This window comes from Protopterus annectens, chromosome 10.part0 (assembly GCF_019279795.1).
Source record: "Protopterus annectens isolate FY-2018-M chromosome 10.part0, PAN1.0, whole genome shotgun sequence".
Lineage (NCBI taxonomy): Eukaryota > Metazoa > Chordata > Ceratodontiformes > Protopteridae > Protopterus > Protopterus annectens.
Window position 1 is genome coordinate 1,655,899,453 of NC_056744.1, and position 21,430 is coordinate 1,655,920,882.

General features: G+C 40.4%; 1 protein-coding gene across 1 annotated transcript in view; it reads right to left on the reverse strand.

Annotated features, from left to right (window-relative positions):
* LOC122814377 (zinc finger protein 215-like) overlaps window positions 1-20,467 on the reverse strand; it is a 47,149-nt gene extending 26,682 nt beyond the window's left edge. Inside the window, exons 1-2 of the mRNA XM_044086961.1 lie at window positions 20,417-20,467; window positions 19,971-20,306 (exon numbers count right to left, since the gene is read on the reverse strand). Of these exons, the coding sequence (XP_043942896.1) occupies window positions 19,971-20,306; window positions 20,417-20,467 (387 nt within the window). The remainder of the gene's footprint in view (window positions 1-19,970; window positions 20,307-20,416) is intronic.
* Between the last annotated feature and the right edge of the window lie 963 nt (window positions 20,468-21,430).

The window sequence follows — 21,430 nt, forward strand, 5'->3', positions numbered from 1 at the left end:
CTGCATAGCTCACTTTATATGTCTCTATCTGCACTGTGAAAATTGCAGACTGTACGTTTATGGCATATATTGGTGGTGGGTAAGTTTTACATGTGTGCCTCTATTTATTCATAGTACTGTTTTTATATATATCCTTATATTTCTACTGAGTCTGTTCCCATTGTTGTACTTGTTTTTGTTTCTGCTGCAAAAAAGCTTTCACATTTTTTACTTTTAGCATTTTATTTTTTTATTTCTTTTTATTTAATTTAAAATTGTATTAATTTAATCTATCTTCCTTCTGTAATCTGTCATTCATATGATACGAGCCTGAGTATCGAAATTTTGTGCACTGATACTCACTTTTTCCCCTGTGTTGATCTGTACGACAACGAAGTTTACTTTGACTTTGAAACCTTTCCTTGAACAAGATGTACACTATGAAAGGCTATCCCTAATTTTACAACTATTGCTTTCCCTTATACAGGCCTCATGAAGTGGAAAGCTTCTGTCAAGGTACAACTGTCTGTTGAGGCCAACAGAGCTTTTCTTATTTCTGAAACTGAACTGATAAGTCCTGATTTTATAAGAAATAAAAATCCTTGTAAGCCATATTAATTTATTGATGCCATAGAATGAAACAGAGGATACTGCGGAGAATTTACAAGCTGAAGTTCCAATAGGAGAGAGTAGGGATTCTCTACCTGAAGGCCAAATAGTACAGCCACAGCAAGCAGTTACAGTTCATGCAGTTCCCTGATCTTTGATTTTCTCTTATCTGAGGACCAAAGAACAAATCCTCAGACTTCAAGATGGAAAAGATGCCCTTCTTCCTTTTAAACTGTAGCATATCAGTTGTTACCGTTGTAGTGAACAGACTCTATAGTTTATTCCACATGCTTGAGTCCTGATGACAAAATGCAATTTGTTCATTCATTTTGTGTAATGCCAATAATGCGCTGAACACCAATCTGCATTCACCAATCTTGTTCCTAAATATTTTGCACCAGGGTGGCCTCCTTTGCCCAAGTCTAGCTATGTTTTGTCAGACAGAAAAATTATTTTCAAAAATATAAAAACAGGAAGTAAAAGCATCAGAGGTAAAATCAGGTCAGTGTTCTGTGTGCCATGTCAAGAACATGAGCAATGCGGAACACAGAATGTCATGTGATAAAGTGGGTCTTCTATAACTTGTAGGATCATTTGTTAGGAAAGTACTTCAATCTGGCAATGGATCATACCCTTCTTCAATGGTTAAGTAGCTAAACTGAAATAATACAAAGTTGTGCCAGTGAGTGCTCTCCCTCAAACCCTTTTAATTTACTGTGACCCACACTGGCCTAGCAAAATGAAATGTGGAAGTGTTGTCCAGGCCCTACATTGCATTTTGTGCCAACAAGCGGTAAGTGTAACATTGTGAGCCTGCTGGGCATATAAATATTGTATAAAGGTAGTGTACAATCATGACTTGGTAACATGATTAATGAAATGTGTGGACACTGCTTTCAGTACTTCACAGTGTGATTCATGGAGATATTCTTGTAGTGGTTACCATAAATGATTAGTCAATCACATGTACTTCACTTATGTAGACAAAAAAATAGCCAGCAAGGCAGAGTTCAGTGAGTTAGTTCCTCAGAGGTCCAAGGGCCTAAGTAAGCCTAGCCAACAAAGTTCCCTGGCTTACGCCAACCCAAGAAAGTTAATTTCCTGTGCCCCTGTAGAGCAGAGCCACAGAAGTGATCCACGGGGTGTATTTCCTATTTCCCATCCACTCATCAAGAGTTTTCTTGAAGAGTGTTAATGAGGAACTTTGCTTGCCATAGATGGGTAACTTGCTCCCGAGTATGGGAAGTCTCTGGGACAGGAATCTATCCCTCCAGCAAGTCCTGTTTATTGTGGTGACAAGGTATAGGTCCCTAGATCTTGTAGCTCAGAGGGATTGGGATTTCTTTAGGTGTAGCATGTCCAACAGCTCTGGGTTTGACATAGCTTTACATGTTAGGCAGAGATCACCTCAGAGTAGGTGATATGCTACAGAGTAAAGCTGGAGTTTTTTGAGATGATCAATGTGGGGCATCTGCTTGAGGCCAGTAATTCTCTTTGTGAGGTACTTCTGTGGCCTTTCCAGCTGCTGCAGATGTCTTGTGAGGTACATTCCAAAAGGGGCGTTGTACTCTATAATGGGTCTAATGAGTGTCGGGTAAAGGGGACATTGTAAAGTGCTGAAAGGAAGACTTTGAAGGATGAAACGAGATAGGGCCCAGTCAAGGCCAATCTGCAGGCTATCACTGGAGTACTGTGCCTGATTTCTGATGATGACGGTGAAGCCAAGAAGAAAGGAATACAAACTGAAAATGGATTTTTGGAGCTGAGAGTTAGGCCCAGTAGAAGTTCTACAACCTGAGACTGTATTGTTGGAGTACTCAAGCTTGGAGTTGAAAGAGGGGCCTTAGGAAGAGGCCTACAGCTTGAGTTTATCCTGCAATTTCCTGGACAGCTAGTATCCTGAGAGAACACTATGGACTGCTTAACTATTTTTTTTCAAATACCTTTATTGAATTATCACTTGTGACATAGGCAAATTTACATTCATATAAAAGTAATCACACTATAATTAACAAACATTTTACTAAGGGTGCACATAAACACACAGACACCCACATGCATGCACTCATGTATGCAAATAAACACATGCAAATATAACTATGTAACATATGCCTATCCAAATTGAAAGTGAAAGGTGTTGGTGTGACAAGTACTACATGTCTTTGATATATACGCATATATACATATGTATATCTGTGTGTGTGTGTGTGTGTGTGTGAAAACATACATAGATATGGGGAATACATTACCAAGTGTGCTTCCTTAGGTCTTTGCAGATGCAAACCACCTGTCCCCCCCCCCCCCAAAAAATGGAATCCACATAGAACTGCCATGCGATGGCCTTGCACAGTATTTCACACCTAAGTATCATAACTGTCACACATGCCACCAGAAGAACATATGCTTTGATCATGTGTATTACAGCAGACTGGTATACTCATGAGCATATACTGTTTCTGTACATATAATACATAAGCTACACTACAAAGATGTAATTAATGTGTACCCTACAAAAAGCCGAATATGTCAGCAATACCAGAGCTGGTTTGCCACATACCAGGAATATGTTGGCTGGTCCTGTACAAAGTGTTTCGTGGAGATGCAGAAACATAAGTATATCAGGATGTATGCTAATGATTAAGCTTGTACACTGTTTACACTTCTTGCCAACAGAGATTCACTTGGAGGACATTTTAAGCTTAGCCAATTCCATTTTGGTGCTTGAATTAACATTTTCTGATTGGTCTTACCTATCCCATGGCTGATAATTGTGTATTAGCCCTAGTGAGAATAACTGTGATCATACCATAGATAATTTGAGGGGACCCATGTAAGGGATGCAGTATTTAGGAACTGCCTCTATCCATTAGTGGCATGAGGAGCAATCCTGGAGTACATTTTCTATTACCCATCCTTGGATCTAAGCTGCATTTGAATATGGACAGATGAGCTTTGTTTTATTTTTATGGATAGTCTGTTCTGGAACAGTGGTCACCTCTGTGATATATATCCAACTCTCCACAACATTCAGTTTAGATACCTTGACTTAGAATTTCTGATGCCATTTGACTTGCTGATGTTCAGTAGGTCTATCTGTATTAGGTTGGAGGATGTCTTGTATGCCAGACATGTCACCTCTAAGCACTCTGTAGGATACTGAGTATAGTAATACATTTTTGAGGTGGTCCAAGCAAGACCTATTGTTTAGGACTCGTATCCTTTTAGTAAGGTATCTCTGAAGGTATTCCAATTGTTTCATGGGGATGGACAGATACATGCCAAAGTGGGCATTATACAAAATGATTGACCTAATGAGGGGGACAACAACTTCTCTAGATCTAGTCACAATTTGTTTATAAGCTGTGCAATACAGAAAGGCTTTCTTATAACTTTGGGCACATGTTGGTTAAAAGTTAGGTCACTGTACACACAAGTTCCCAAATGCCAAACAATTGGGTCAGTTCTCAGAGGGCATTGTCATGATTTTGACACCAGTTATTATTTGGGGCAAACCTTCCTGTATGATGGCTATGTCATTTGGAGATTCGATAACTGCTCCTAGCTTGCCGTCATCTCAAACTTAGCAAGTCAAAGCCCTTTGGTATTTCCTTCTACTTTTGAAATGCATATGCCAAACAGAAAAAGCCTCAGCACTGAACCCTGAGGGACTCAATTGGTGACTCGTCACTTCCCCTATTTTGAGCTCTTGCAACCTGTGAGCAAGTTGGCAATGCAAGTGTCTTCTCCTACAGTATTCATCTTTTGTACTACACCTGAGTAGGGGATTGTGTCAAAAGGCTTGGCCAGGTCAAGGTAATGTGGTGTGAACTGTTTTACCATCATCCATTGCTTTGGTAACAAGAGTAACGCTTAAAATTTGGCCATGATTTTGAGCCTTTCACACTTTCCTCTGGGCTGTTTTCAAACACATTTTTATGGCCATGTATACATGTATGCATTCTTTTATTCACTTTCCTGATTGTATTAAATTATATTCCTTGTTGTTAGAATGGGTTTTAAATTTCTAGTTTTGAACAGTCTTCTAGTAAGCAATGAAACAAAATGTATGAACCAATAATGACAAAACTACCCATTTCAGAAAATGTGAACCATAAAAGGCCACTTAAACTTCTGTCATTACAATCCAGCAATATTAGTAAATACACAAAATCTCTGCAGAAGTAAGTCATCTAAATAATTCCACATTAAAGGGATTTCTAACTAATGAACAGGCTGCCTCTAGGAAACAACTTTACATTTCATTGTTTCATCTACAAATAAAGTGGCTGTTGCCCTTGAAGAATAAATTGCCTATGTTAAATTAAAAAAATGATAAGCTAGTAATATTGCAATAGGGAATGGATGACAAACTGATAACAGGTTCATAGTTACTAGGTAAGTCCTCCAAAGGAGGGCATTCACAGGACGGCAGTATCCACTCCCTTTAAAGTACAACACAGTACACTATCAGCAATCCATCTACATACTCTGGGAGTAGAACCCATATCCTTCTGCATCAAAAGTAAGGCATGTTGTGCTACTAACAATGCAAACAGACTTGGAATAAGCAACACTAAACTTCTCTACCCCTGAAGGTCTTCGATCCTTGAAATATTTTTTATTTAACATTTGCTTACCAGGAAAGTCTGATGTGGAACAAAGCCAATTTTCAGTAGAGGCCCAGGGAGAAATGCTCCAGATGTATGTCTGTAACATGGGAGGAAACCAGAGCACCCAGAGGAAACCAACACGAACACAGGGAGGACATACAGACTCTGCAGAGAAGGCACCCCAGCCAAGAATTAAACCAGAGAACCTCTTGCTGTGAGGCAACAATACTATCGCTGCAGCATCCACTTGACACAATTAATTCTCTCAATTTCACAGCAGAAGAAATCTGGAAAAAGCCAAAATGTATTTTGGGGGGGTGGGGGGGAGGCAAAGGCCCAAAACCAGGGACACATTTTAAATATTGGTTGTATAATCTTAGAAACTTGCTGAAATAGTGTTTTGTGTTACCATGTGTTTCCAAAAAAGATGGGAAGACTGAAACTTAAAGGGCTATCATTATTTAGTGAATTCCATTATCACTGATTTGCCACAAAAACACAAATTTTAAGTGGAACAGAGCAAAGTATACCCCCCCCCCCCCACACACACACACATGTACCTCGTGCTGAGTTCTGGGCGTGATGTTTAAATTAATGGCATGTTTTGAATAGTGATATGCGTGGAATGACACGTAAAAAGGCATCAATGTACAGCTAATAAACAATTTCTTCTAATAAAGTGCTTATAAAGAAATGGAAGCTAAAGAATTACACAAATGATGACCAATAGCACTAGTGATTAGTGTCCACAAACTTTTAGCGAGAATATTACAGGAAAAAAGGGCAGAAGTATTAAAAGAAAAGACAGAAGAAGAATAGACTACCAGTAAGAATAAAAACAAATTTGCTGGTTGACTGGCTACTCTAAAAACTGCCCCTATATATTGCATGTATCCTTCTCCCCCCCCACACCCCCTGCCACTTAAATATATCAACTCTAAGATTACACTTCACTACACTAAGTGCAATCCTGGAGTTGATATATTTAAGAAGAAGGATGTGTGGGGCACATCCCTCCACATGGGGGTGCAGGGGGGGCTTGCCCCCCTGCTTATACTCGGAGAGCAGTAATATAGTTTGTGTTTTATTTATTTATGTATGTACCTGTGCTGGAAAATAGTAAGTGTTGGTATCCTGTATGTTTTCAGGATTTTGAGTTTTCATTATTTTGAACTTTCAGGATTTTGGGCTTTCAGGATTCTGTACCACTCCTCTCTCTCTCTCTCTATATATATGTATATATATATATATATATATATATATGTGTGTGTGTGTGTATAAAACACTTTGCAAGAACATCAACAGTCCTGTATACATTACTTGCAATACATTACTCAGTCAGCCATCTGTTTTATTATCTTTGTATTGCTCTGTTTTGAGCCTCAGTCATGACTGATAAGGGTCTGTGGATTAGCCCACCTACCTAGTCAACAAATGAAATACAAAAGATAAATGCTAGAAATTCATCTAATGACATTACACACTAGAATAATGCAGATCTATATTAAAATTCCTCAAACATTTCAGTGTATGATAATGCAATAATCTGAATCTAAATTATGAAAAATTTTTTCTCTCACTTCTCTCACCTCTCTTCTCTCAAAAGAATCCCATGGAATCTATCATGTCAGCTTCTTTTCTTTTCCCCTTTTTTCCCTTGTATTTCTCTTCCCTCTGAACCTCCTTAGTCTTGTATTATCTTTTATGCATGACTAAGTGTTTTTCTTCAATTCATATATCTGTTCTGCGTCTAATTACCCTCTTTTTATCAACTACTTATGTATGTAACTATTAACGCCTGTATCTCTGGCTTCTTCTTTTTTTTTATAAATTCTATAATTGTTGTTTAATTTAATTTAACATCAGTTTTTTTATATGTAACAATGTACCAACTGTTAAATGTGGAGCTTTTCTCCCCGGGCCTCCGCTGAAAATGGACATGTATCCAGTCGGATTTTCCCGGTCAACAAATGTAAAATAAAATAAATAAATAAATAAATAAAAATGCAGAACCCTTACAGATATATCCTGCTCTTACTACTTATATGTCCTAATAACCCACGTTGGGAAGAACGAACCCTTAAGGGAGGGTGGCCTAATGGTTAAGGTGTTTGCCTTACAAACAGAAGGTGCAGGGTTTGAGTCTCACAAGGGATAATTGGCTAGGCTTAAAATGGCTCACAAGAGCAGTTAGTCTAGTACTAATCTATGAACTATGAACATCTGTGGGTACACAGGGCAACATCTGACAGGCTTCCCCGACAGATCTGGAATTTGTAAAACAGGAACTGGATGAGCAGGAAGCATACTGTGATCACTGCATAGGCAATGGAACGACATAATATGTATCTCACGCTGAGTTCTTCACAGGTTTGGGAGCAGTTTCAGTACATAAAGTAAAAACAACAGCTTCAGTAGATAAAACAAAAATGGCAGCCTCACTAAACAGAGTCTTAAGCTTACACAGCACCAGTAAAGTAAATGGAGCCTTAAGCTTACCCGTGAGTGTTGAGGCAGCTTCAGAAAGTAAAGTAAATGGACAAACCAGCTTCAGTAAGAGCCTTACGTTTACGCAGCACCAGCATCAGTGAGCACCAGCAGAGCAGCTTCAATAAACAGAGCCTTAAGCACACACACACACTGGCTTCAGTACATAAAGTAAAGTAAAAATGGAGCAACTTCAGTAAACGGAGCCCTACACTTACCTGCAAGTGTTGAGACAGCATCAGAAAGTATTTATTTACATTTGTTGACCGGGAGTGTCTGACTGGATGTAGGTCCATTTTCAGTGGAGGCCCGAGGAGAAAAGCTCCACAGTTAAAATATACAGACAGTAGTTAGGTTGGATTTACATAGCAATTAACAATTTGATCAACATAGCAATTAAAAATTACAAACAGTTACAGATGAAGAACATAGTACAATAGTAGATAAGTAGAACCTTTATCAACTGCGAAGTACATAACAGTACAGTTTGAGGAAGTCCAGTGTGACGAAAGCGCTTACTGTCTGACGTGACGAATTAAAGTTGATATTTGGTTATTCTTGGCACAAGCTTTGTTTTTTTATTTAGTTTGATTGGTTTCCGAAGTTTGAATTTTTAGAAATTCAAGGTTGGTAGACTGTCATAAAGACCTTAAATGAGTAGTTGTGGTAAAGTGTGGGAGCTGAGAGGTGAGGGGGAAGAGAAGAGGGAGCAGGATAGATGGGAGTGGGGCAAAGGCAGGTCCAGGAATTAGTAAATAAGTCCTTTAGAAGTTTTCTGAAGTAAAGGAAGTTGCCATTTGTTCTTAGAGAAGGGGGAAATTTGTTCCACACATTGGTGATGGAGTGACTGTATAAAAGTTTTCCAATATTTTTAAGGGTTGTAGATATCTAAGAGGTGTAGGTCTGTGCAGCGTAGGCTACACTTAGGAGAGTAGGGAGTGGTGAGGCCCGTGAGGGTAGGACAAAAAGAGGATGGATTTAAGTGCGTGTGAGGTGGAGTTGGGGAAGAAGGAGTTGGTTATGTAGCTCAAGCCACTGTAGATTTTTTAAAGCTATGCAGTGGTGAGAGTGATAGGGAGGGTTGGCAGCAAAGCTGGCTATTTTGTTGTAGGTAGTTTCACGTTTAGCTAATAGATTGGATTGAATATTTGTGAAAATAGGGGCTGCATAAAGTAAGGTTGGGAGGAGGAAAGTCTGTACTAGAGAATGTTTGGCATTATTAGTGATATGTATTTTTTATTTATGTATAAGAGACCACGTTTTTGGTGGGTCTCTTTGATAGCTTGCAAAATATGTATGTCAAACTTTAGTTGGTCATCTATGATTGCACCCAGAAGTTTGGTATGTGGTGCAACAGAGATAAGTGTATTATTAAGAGAAGACCCTGTAAAGGTATTTTTGTGTTGCTGTAGTGATTTGGGGAGGAAGAGTAGAAGTTTTGTTTTTGTTTGGGACTGAGAAGTAGTTGATTACTGGTCAGCCATTTTTCAGCAGAAAGGAGAGAATCTTCAGTAAAAGCAAGGAGGTGGGGAAAGTTATCAGAGCATGAGATAATAGTGGAGTTGTCTGTGTATTGTATTAGTGAGGAGTTTAGACAGGATGTGTTTATGTTATTTGCAAAGATATTAAAAAGGAGGGGTCCAAGGACTGATCCTTGGGGGACACCTGTTTGGAATGGGAGGAAGCGGGATGAGGTGGAAAGCCATTTGACAGATTGGAATCTGTTGGAGAATTAACTGGGGCACCATAGTACTGTAGAAGAGGAGAGGTTAATGGAAGAATCTTTTGAGAGCAGCAGGGTATTGCTAATGGTGTCAAAGGCTTTAGATATGTCAAGAAAGAGGCATGAGACTAGTTTGTTATTGCCCTGTGCTTTGGCAATATTCTGTGTAAATGAATTGAGAGCTGTAGAGGTGCTGTGGTGAGGACTGAAAACTGTGTTGGGTGGGAGTTAGCAGGTTGTCTTGTATGATGTGTTTAAGAAGCTGGTTATAAATGCATTTTTCTAGAATTTTGGATAAGAGGGACAGTATCCGGGTACTGGCCAAGGCTCTTGCCACCCCTATAGTGCCTTTTTTAGGCGGTGTTCCAAAGACCAAATTAACACCGTAACAGTTACAAACAAATGCAATCTGTGGGTCATACTGCTCAACGCTAGAAGACTAAATCTCAAAATGCACACACTCGAAGCACTCCTTAAAATGGAGAACATCAGCATTTGTGCCGTAACAGAGAACTGGTTCAAGGCAGCAGAAAGCATCCCTGCACTACCAGGCTATAACTCATTCCACACCTTTTGGCCCCAGAACTTGGACCGAAGCTCCAAAGGCGGTGATGTTTCCATATTCATAAAGGATGTAAACACCTCCAGACTGGTAGCCCAACATAATGCATCTGAGATACTTCAGGTGCAGCTAACATTGGGTAAGACAGCGATTCAGGTCGTAGCCTGCTATAGGTCCCCAACCATGTTCCAAGACTCACATTCCATGTTCCTAAGCACCCTGGATAATATTAAGGTCCAACCTAACACTCTCATACTGGGCGACTTCAACTATCCCTCCATTAACTGGGAAAACTACTCATGTACCAATACACTTGCCCAACATTTCCTGGAATTCATTAATTCCAATGCCCTGGACCAGTTCGTTCTTACCCCCACTAGAGGTAGCAACATCCTTGCCTGGTCATTACTAACATGGGCGACTGTTGCTCTACACCAATAGTAAACTCCTCCCTGGTTAGAGCCAATCACAAACTAATCACCTAGGAAATCCACATCCCTCCCATCCCCAACCCCCCACAAAGGTAACCACCATAAAAAACTTCTCCAAAGCTAACTTTGGGTGGGCTCCTAAAACAGAGGTGCCTAACTTCACTGCACCCATGCAAACGGAAATCAGTTGCATTACCTCCGAATCATAAACCAATGCACTGTACAAACACGTACACAAATTCATGGATCTCACCATACCCAATAGAACCAAGATACTCTCCTCCAAAAAAAGGAAGCCAATCTGGTGGTCCCCTGCCATAAACAAACTCTACAACAGAAGGAGGAAACTGATGTGGAATAAGGTTAAGTCCCAAGACTGGAAAAACTCCCTTATCAGCCTCAACAAAAAGTTGAGATCCCTCATCAAATCCTCTAAAGGTAGCCATGATAACAGAATTGCAGCAGATAGTAAAGACAACCACAAGGCCTTCTATAGTTATGTAAAGAATCTTCACGGCAATACCCAGATTTGCTCTGAGCTACTGCACAATGGTACCTCCTATACTGAGCCAACAGATATTGCCAATATACTGGCCGACAGATTCAGTGCCAACTTTAGCCCTCCCCCAAAGGGACCAGTCACAATACTAGCAGATTGCTAGGCACCCAGTATTACTGCTGCACAGGTTAAAACAGCACTGTCCAAGGCCAAGAATATAGCTTCTATGGGACCTGACAATATCCCCGGCTGTGTTCTACATGAACTAGGAAAGGAGGAGAACGTTCAAGGTTGATTTTTGTGCTTAATAAAGTCTTGAGAAGAATTCCAGGCTGTTCGCAGCTTTACTGTTTTGCTGTGGAGGAGTCTTATTTAGTTTATGTGTTCTACATGAACTACAGAGTGAACTGGCACCTCACCTGTGTGCCCTGTTCAATCACAGCCTCACCTCCTACTGAATGGCGCACTGCTACACTCATCCCTCTCTACAAAGGAGGAGCGACTACAGACCCTGGGAACTATCTCCCCATTAGCCTGATGAGTCTGATATGCAAAGAAATAAACAAGGATATAGGGAATCTCCAAACTCTGGATCCCACACAGTTTTGGTTTTGTGAAGGGTAGATCATGCCTGCTCAATTTGGTCTACTTCTTTGAGTCAGTCACCAGAGTTATGGATGAAGGCAAGGTGGTTCATACAGCCTACCTTGCTCTGGCCAAGGCCTTTGATACCATTCCCCACTCAGGAATCATACAAAAACTCACTAAGCTAGGCATCAACCCCTATATTACTAGGTGGGTTGCAAACTGACTCACAGGCAGAACCCACAGTGTGAAAGCAGCTGACTCCAAGTCAGACTGCTGACCAGTCACGAGTGGAGTCCCACATGGTTCGGTCCTGGGTCCTCTCCTGTTTGGTATCTACTTCTCTGAAGCCTAGGCCAACACAAAGGGACTCTGGCTGACAAAGTTTGCAGATGATTGCAAGTTTGGAGCTATTATTAACTCCCCAAGTGATGTTGACATCCTACAGAAAGGCCTCACTGAGACCAACGACTAGTGTCAGAACCATGGCCTTAAGCTCAATGCCAAAAAATGTGTCGTCATCCTCTTTTGGGAAAAACCCAGTTCCCATGAATTACCACATTGATGGTAGTTCACTGAACATAGAAGGTGTTATAAGAGATCTGGGAACACAGGTTGACAGCAACCTCTCTTTTGACCACCACATTGCCACTGTGGTATGAAAGTCCTTCCATGTGGCACATCTCATTACTAAGGGTTTTGTATCCAGGAAGAAAGAGGTCATTGTCTCCTTCTAATCTTCCCTCATTAGGCCAATCATTGAGTACAATGCTCCATTTGTCATGTACCTCACTAAACACCTGCATGGAGAGGCCGCAAAAGTACCTCACAAAGAGTATCCTAGGCCTTAAACATTTGTCCAATATGGACAGACTAAATAAAATCCAACTATTCTCTATCTCATATTGCCTACGTAGAGGTGATCTCTGCTTCACTTACAAAGCCATGTCTGACCCAGCTCTGTTAGAAATGCTACATCTGAAGAAATCCCAGTCCCTCCGCACCACACACTCCAGAGACCTCAACCTCAGTACCACAATCAACAGAACATGTGGAGGGACAGGTTCATAAACCAGAGACTGCCCATGCTATGGAATAGACTTCCCATACATGTCAAGCAGAGCACCTCACTGGCCCTCTTCAAGAGAAATCGTGATGAGTGGATGGGAAATAGAAAATTCACCCCAGGTATCACTCCAGTGGCTTTACTCAACAGAGGCACTGGGAACTAAGGTTGGGTGGCACAATGCTGTAGTAATCCTATGGGCTAGGCTTGTAAAGGCTCCAGGGCCATGAGCCTAGTACACACCTATGAACCTATGAATAGGTATGTAGTTAGTTGGTTTAGTTGAACTGCCACCTTTGTGGAGGGGTATGACATAGGATTTTTTCCTGATGTCAGGGACTGTGTTCTCTTGAACAGACCTGTTTACTAATAAGGAGACTGGATATGCAACAGAATTAGCTGCAAGTTTAAGGAACACAATAGGTAAGTTGTCAGCAGAGGGGGTGCAGGTTTTCAGTTTGGTAAGAAGAGATTTGATGTATGCAGTATAGGTGGAACTGGTAGAGGGAAGGGGATCAGAAGGGCAGAGGGAGGTGTTGTCAGCTTTAGTTAACTTTTTTATACAGTCGATGAAGAAGGAATTAAGAAAGGAGGCAGTGTATGTTGGTGAGCTGTGGGGCTGGGGGTAGAAAGGTTGCCTGGAAGTAAGAGTTTAATGATACTATACCAAAACTTTTTCGTATTTGAGTTGGGGGTTATCTAGTGTTTTTTGATAGCACTGTTTTTTTGTCCAGATCAACTTGTTTCTTGGTTAGGTTCCTAAGTTCTCTATAGGTTTGGAAATGGTGAGGGCAGTTATTTCCAGACATTGTCTCTTTTAAGCATTAGTTTATGGGCGGATTGGGTTAACAATGGAGTAAAACTTGTTTTTGTTTTTATTTTTCTAGTGGGGTCTAAGGAGTTTAGGATATTCAGGAAGATGTGGTTAAATTTGGAGACAGCCTCATTGAGAGGGAGGGCGTAGAGAAAGGACCAGTTAATAGAGGAGAGAAGATTACTGAAAGTATCTGGGCAGAAATTAGAGAGATTACAGCTGTATTTGTATTGGTGAGGTCTTAGCAGATGAGGTGAGCATTGTAACATATGGATAGGGAGATGGTCACTGAGGGAGTCAGGTAGAGTGGTGGCACCGTGATACAGATTTGGGTTTGATGTGAGGATCCAGTCAAGGGTAGTGCTGTTATTTGTGTGTTTATTGAAACGGGTGGGAGATGTTATGAGCTGAGAGAATCCAAAGAGATTGATGCTAATATTGAGAGAGTAGGAATTAAGGGAGTTCCAGGCAATATTGTTATCACCTAGGATGATAGTCTCATAAGACATGTATTGTGATGCCCAGGAGAGAAATGTTCAAGGGTACGGATGTTGATGCCAGATGGGATATAAATTGCTACTTCTTCTTTTGGCTTTTCCCGGTTAGGGGTTGCCACAGTGGATCACCTGTCCGCTCATGATTGGCAGTGGGGTTTTACAGTGTCTGGTTGCCAGCCTGGAACTCAATCGTACACACACACACACACACACACACACACACACACACACACACACACACACACACACACACACACACACACACACAGACACACACACACACACACACACACACACACACACACACACACACCTAGGGCCAATTTAGAGTGTCCAATCCACCTACAGCATGTCTTTGGGATGTGGGAGGAAACCAGAGCACCTGGAGGAAACCCATGCGACCACAGGGAGGACATGCACACTCCGCACAAAAGGCACCCCAGCTGAGGATCGAACCAGAGAACCTCTTGCTGTGAGACAACGCTAACCGCTGCACCACCGCAGCTGCCCATATAAATTGCTACTATGGCTAGGTTTTTGTGAGTATTTAATTTACAGTTAGCAATAACAATTTCAGCTGGATGGAAATTGGGAGGAGATGTAGGTAGAGGATAGAGAGAAAGTTTGTCAGAGTATACAATAGCTACACCACCACCTCATTTTTTGTGTTGATCAAGGTGGAGGATGTTTTAACTAGGAGGGAGGATTTTAGAGTCTATAATATGGGGTTGTAACCATGTTTCTGACAGGGTGAGACTGTCAAGGTTGTAGAGAGAGGTAAAGGCATGGAAAGAAGTAAAATAGTAATGCTTTGAATATTGAGGAAGAGTATTTTAAAGGTTTTGGGGTGTGATGTTGAGGAGGAGGGTAATGGTCAGGTTACGCATTGGAGGTGATTGAGGGGCGAGTATGGGTACCTGTAGTTGGGTTAAAGCATGGGCCAGGGTTGGAGTGAATATTGCCCGCCAGCAGAAAGCTTGGAAAGGAAGATTTGTAAGCTGTGGTAAGGAGGCTGTAGAAGAGAGGTTTGGGTTTAGGTTTTGTGGGGGGAGAGGGAGGGAGAAGTATTTTAAATTTATATAAGAGAGTTTGAAAGTGAGTAAACAGTGAGGGAGCTATTGAGAAATTTATATAGGTTACTGAATTGCAGTGGTTGAGGGAGATAGTAGGAGAACAGAGGGAGTGGTGGTAGTGGGAGTGATAGGAGGTGGAGCAGGAAAGAGTGAGAAGGCGTTAGGATGAGTAACACTGTATGTAGAGTGAAAGAAGTGAGAGTAGTTAAGAGTTAATTAGACTAATAGGGTGGAGGAGGTGGTTCTGAGTGATTGGATAGCTAGGATTGGCTGCAAGGAGGAAATTGAGTGGTTGTGGGGGTATGGTTAATTAAAGTGAGGGTATATGTTTGAGGAAAGTGGGGGAGGTTGGAAATGGGGGTAGGATAGAGGAGCGGAGTGAGCCCAAGTGAAGCGAGGGAGAATGGAGCGGGTCGAGCCAAGACTTGGAGAAAGTTGTAAGATGAGAAAAACAATCAGCCTGCTAGCCCATGTCAGTACCTAAAGGTGTCTGTTTGTCTATGTGAACTCAAAAGTAGATTTAGTAGAGCATCAGGGAGGTAGAATATAAAATAAAAGCAAAGCTTTGGGAAACTGTATGTATTTGTTACAATAAATGGGAGAATAAAATATAAGAATATAAAATAAATGTAATACATGATAAATAAAATATAAGAATATAAAATAAATGCAAAGCTTTGGAAAACTGTATATATTTGTTACAATAAATGGGAGGAAAAGGGGGGAAGGGGTCCTGTAGTGTGCAAAGCAGAAGAACCAGTGGGAGTATCACAAAGAGAAGATTATAATGGACATACACTGCTTGCAGTCTCTTGATAGAAGTAGGACTAACATTAGCTTTTACTGGTTTGTACTGGGTTCTGCTCTCCGTGTTCTTGTATGCAGGCAGTTGCTTCAGTTTTTTTTTTTTTTTTTTACTTTTGAATGTGGTTAAGGGACTGTAAAGAAAGAGAGAGAGAGATGTTAATATGAAGCCAGAAAAGGGGGTAGGTGAAGAAAAAAAGTGGGAATAGGAAACAGACAAGAAAATATCACAATTTAAGTAGTTTAGCTAAGCAGTACTTAATCAAGTAAATTAGTTAAGGAACCAGCAGTGATGATTAATAAGAAAGTCACCGGTTCAGTAATATGAAACTCAGTCTATTGCCACCTTAATTTCACAGAATGCAGAGTAATTCATTGCCAGTAAACGTTTCCAGCTATTTGTTGCTACTTAGTAATGCATGCCAACATAGCTGAGCAACATGGTGGCATGACATAAAATTACAGTAAAATCACTCAGTTTCCACACAATACAGTAACAAAATAGGCACTCAAATAAGCTAAGTCATAAAATCTAACACAGGTTGAAACAGCATGCCAATGGAGTAAACAGCATGGTGGCTGAACACCAATGAGAGCACTCAGTACCATTTTAAAAGCAGTAACACAGAATATGCACACCACAAGCCTACATGAATCATGGGTTCTATATTAGAACATTGAATATTTAACAGTTCGAATCACAAAAGGTCGACCTTTAGTGATCGAACTGTTAAAACATTGAATGTTCAGAAAAAAAAATAAAAACAACAACAAAAAAAACCTAAATGGTGTAGGCAGGGGGGCAAGCCCCCCACACACCCCACTTAATTATACCAACTCTGAAATGTGGTCTCGGAGTTGGTATATTTAAGAAGTGGGGTGTGTGGGGGGGCTTGCCCCCCTGCCTACACCTTTTAGTTTTTTTTTTTGTTTTGTTTTTATTTTTTTCTGAGCATTCGATGTTTTACCAGTTCGATCACTAAAGGTCGACCTTTTGTGATTCAAACTGTTAAATATTCAATGTTCTAATATAGACCTTATGAGTCATGTAGGCTTGTGGTGTGCATATTCATCCATGCACCAGCCCTATATGATTGAGAACATTGTCTATAAATTTGGGCAAGAGATGTTAAAGCCAATCTTCTTCTTCTAAGTTTCTTTTTCTCTGTCTCTGCCTAATATTGCAAGAGGAAGTTTCTGTCTTAAGAATTAGAACATTACATTAAACTTTTTGTAGCTGGAAAACAATGTACAATATAGTGATCTTTAAAAATGACAAAATGAAATGTGAAGGCATGCCATTTAACTCCAGAGGGGAACTCTGTTAGAAGAAACTTAATGAGATCTGGAAATCCCCATTTCTATAGGTTGCTATGTATATCTGTTTGTCTGTCTATCTATCTATAGACCTAATCTATAGCTACAAAACTGGCTTCCATGATGCATACATACTTTTTATTTTATTATTTATCATTTGCTGACAAGGTTAATCTCACTAAGCTAGTGGCCTGTTTTCAAGGGAGATCTAAGGTGGCGTTTATATTACTAGGGGAAAGTTTAGCCAGTGCATCAGGGCATCAGATAAGTTCCTCTATCTTTTCGAGCTGCTAGATGGCACCAGAGGACTCATACAGTAGCAAGGAAGAGGCCTAAGGAAAGTAGCAGCATGGCAGAGGAGAGAAAAGCTGGAAAATTTTGTTCAGTATGGAGATTCAGAATATAAACAAAGATTTCCTTTGCTGTGGGTTTTACAAATGTGCAGTGTTTAGCTGACTCCTTGGAGAAAGAAACAAGTGAGTCTGTGGAATTGGTGCAAATAATAAAACTGGAATCAGGAGGGCTTGCAAATGATATTCAGTTAAAATATCCATGCAGGATGATCCAGGTGACAATTCTGCTGTTTCATGGGGTGAAATGGCTGATAACTTTTTCAGACATGAGGAAGGTGGGGAAAAGGATCCAGGTGAGGTGGCAGCAGAAAATGCAGCAGTAAAAACCTGTTCACCAGTGACAGAAGGTAAAAGAGGAAAGTAGCAACAAACTGGTAAGGGGTCTGGTTTTGTGGCAGCAGATAGTGGAGCAACTGAAGTATATGCTTTTTCTTGGTACCCTTGGTGTGAGCATTGAAAGGGGCCTATAATGTGGACTTAGTACTAGATGTGTTTAATAGCAAAACATTTCAACCTTTTACTGGAAAAGCTCACCCTGACTCTGCCACAACGTGCTGTGAGAGAAAGGTTAGTTTGCTTTTGCTATTTTATATTTTGTATTACTTGCTAGTTTGCTTCATCCATTATTTTCTGTATTTTTTTTCTATTTTCATTGTATAAACATTTTTAGGGCAGCCGCGGTGGTGGAACTGTTACTGTTGCCGCCTCACAGCAAGAGGTTCTCCGGATCGATCCTCGGCTGGGGTGCCTTCTGTATGGAGTCTGCATGTCTTCCCTGTGGTTGCGTGGGTTTCCTCTGGGTGCTCCAGTTTCCTCCCACATTCCAAAGACATGCTGTAGGTAGATTGGATACTCGAAATTGACCCTAGGCGTGAGTGTATGCATGTGTGTGTGCCTTCTGTGGAAGGTTGGGTGCCGAGCTGGCAACACGACATCGTAAAACTCCACTGCCAATCATGAGTGGACAGGTGATCCTTTGTGGCGACCCCTAACCGGGAAAAGCCAGAAGAAGAACAGCAATGTGTTCTAGTATGCTATTTAACAAAATCAGACTAAGTCAAGCTGAAACATTGTATTTCCAAACTGTAAATTATAGAATGCAGCAAGTTTAACAGTAAAAGGTCATTACTTCCTTAAAGTAAGTAAACCTACAACTGCATACTAAATAGGAAATGACCGAGACACCATAGATATTATACAGGTGGAGTTAATGCTGGTTACCACACCCAAAAACCATGAAGCCATGCCATCCTTTGGTGTGCGAAGCAGTTGTGGCATGGTGACTGATTGTGCCAAGTCACTATGCCATCCTTTTGTTTGCTAAAAAATGGTGCATGGAGACTGATTGCTCTAACTAGCTACCTGAAGTTGATAGCCACATGCCAAAAAGCTGAAAACATGCTTGACTGCACAAGGCCTAATATAATTCTCAGAAATCTGACCTGGTGAATGACCATGGCTTCCAAGGGCACTAATGTTGACAGAGTTCCTAAGTGCTGCAGCAAAAAAGCAAGACATTTTTATTCTTTGATGTACAGAGACCATCAGAAATGCCTGACTGGGGATTTCTATTATGGTCCTCAAGATAAAATAAAAACTTGGCACAGCACTGCTAGGAAAATATTTTATTTATTTATTTTATTTATTTATTTAACATTTGTTTACAGGGAAAGTTCAACTTGGAACGAGCCGATTTTCAGTGGAGGCCCAGAGAGAAATGCTCCAGACGCATGTCTTTGTAATGTGGGAGGAAACCAGAGCACCCAGAAGAAACCCATATGACCACAGGGAGGACATGCAGACTCCACACAGAAGGCACCCCAGCTGAAAATTGAACAGGAAAACCCCTTGCTGAGATGTTACAATGCAAACTGCTGCACCACTGCACCATCTAATATCAGATGTCAGTGGCAAACTACTCTTGAGAGCAGTGCTAGAACCACCACTGTGACCTAAGAAGGCAATATTCTGACTAGCATGTGAAAAAGAGGTCAGAATAAGGGTCCCTGATATGTACTGCAAGTGCATCTAATAGCTAACTGTTTTTTTTCATCCCCTTGGAGCTCAACAGGCTACACTGGAGAAGGTAGCATTCAATACATAGCTGCCTGTTAGTTGTCTGAACACACTGCTCGAGTGTGCACTGCTACATATTTTAGTAATTAATTTCACTATTGTCTGTTACTTATTGCTATTAGAATGGACTGTAAATATGCTATTAACATATATGCATTGCATACCAATCTGAAGTGAACTGTACAGTGACAGTAGATACAACAATCATAGGAATAATAGCTTAACAAATCAAAACTAACCATGCAGCATTAACGATTTTAAAATTACTTATCAAAAATTATATATAAATGAGAGGTGCAAATATTTGTTTCTGACTGCCACGTAGACTGAATAAAAAGTGAACGCGTAATTGATATTGAAGCATATAAACACCATTTAGACTGTCAATATACTGTTTATATAAAATGTTTCTTCTTAGCTGACAGATATCATTTGACTTTTCAAAACAAAATTTATACAAAAGCATTAATGAAAAGCATACTTACTCTTAGCAATTCCACAGGTTCCTGTTGTCTGAGAGATAAGTTATTGTCAGATGTCTCCAGAATGGCTGTATCATTTTCAATGCATTCAGATTTTTCTTCTATCTCTTTCAGAGCTGTTGTTTCTTCATTCTTGAGTTCCAAGTTAGGATCAGATACCGCCACACGGGAGTCGATAATATCATGTTTAATACATTCAAGATGTTTGTCTGTTTCATTCAGAATGTTTACATCATCACTTTTAAGCTGTTGAATAAGTTTTTGTTCCTTCTCTTGGAGAAACTGGTGCAGTTTGGCAAATTCTTGTTTTATGTACTGATCCAAACCAAAAGCATTTTCCTTGAAAACAATGAATATAAAAATAAATTTGCTGAATAGCCATGCATTACACTGTCACTTGAATCCATGTTGTTTTCCTTACATAACAAAATGAACACAAACCAACCTACTGAGACACAGACATGCCATCTTTCAGCAGCACTGGTGACCTCAAGACTCATCCCATCAGTATAGCTGACAGAAAGGCCCAACCAGCCTAGGATGCTCTCCTCAATAGAGAAGTCAGGGATACGTACCCAGTAATGAAAGTGGAATGATATGTCTGACCTTCTATTTATTAATTTGCTGACCACATAGGTTGTCTGAGTTGAGGACTCTAAACTACGCCATGTGTCATGAGGCACAGCAGAAAAATACAGTGTTAAGTTTAGCATAAAATTGATTGGAAATTAACATAAAAAAATTAAAAACAAATACGCAAAACTTAAGTATTTACCATAATGCTAAATCTTCAAGACCTGTGTCTATTCACTTCAACAGGTAAGACTCCTTGCTGCATGCACTAGTCTGACAGACACCTAAACTTTCTCAAGCTTTAGCGCCTCCTTCTCCCATAATGCTTTGGAGTTCCTTCTTTCCTCCAGATATAACTACGTCCCTGATCAGCGATCACTAAGTTACTAACACGAAGCACATAAAACAAGTCATGTGCAATAACAAACTTTCTAGAACTCTCCAAGGACAGGGGAAGCTGTGAGGGCATGCTGATGTGGACAAGACATAGACCATGAAGATCTATCCTTATTTTAAGTACACAATCCAATCAGTCCAGTTCAGCACAAAGTCCCCAGATCATCATCTTAGATGGCACTAAGGGACAGAATTACTTTGATGATGGCAGATCTGAAGGCACACCTGATATTCAAGGTCACATCTAGCTTAAAGTGTCTTCAGAAAGCCTACAGAGAATCTCATGTCCCAAGTAGGAAGTAGTGACTGCCTTAGTCGAGTGAGTCTTAGGTTTATGGGCAATGACTTACTATACTTGTTAAAACTACAGGTAATGCATTCAAAATACCATGTAGATAATGTTAACTTTGATACTTTGTATCCCAATTCGTTACACGCATAGAATATAAGTAACTAAACGTGTCTGACTGACTGCTTTTGTCTAAGTAAGAATG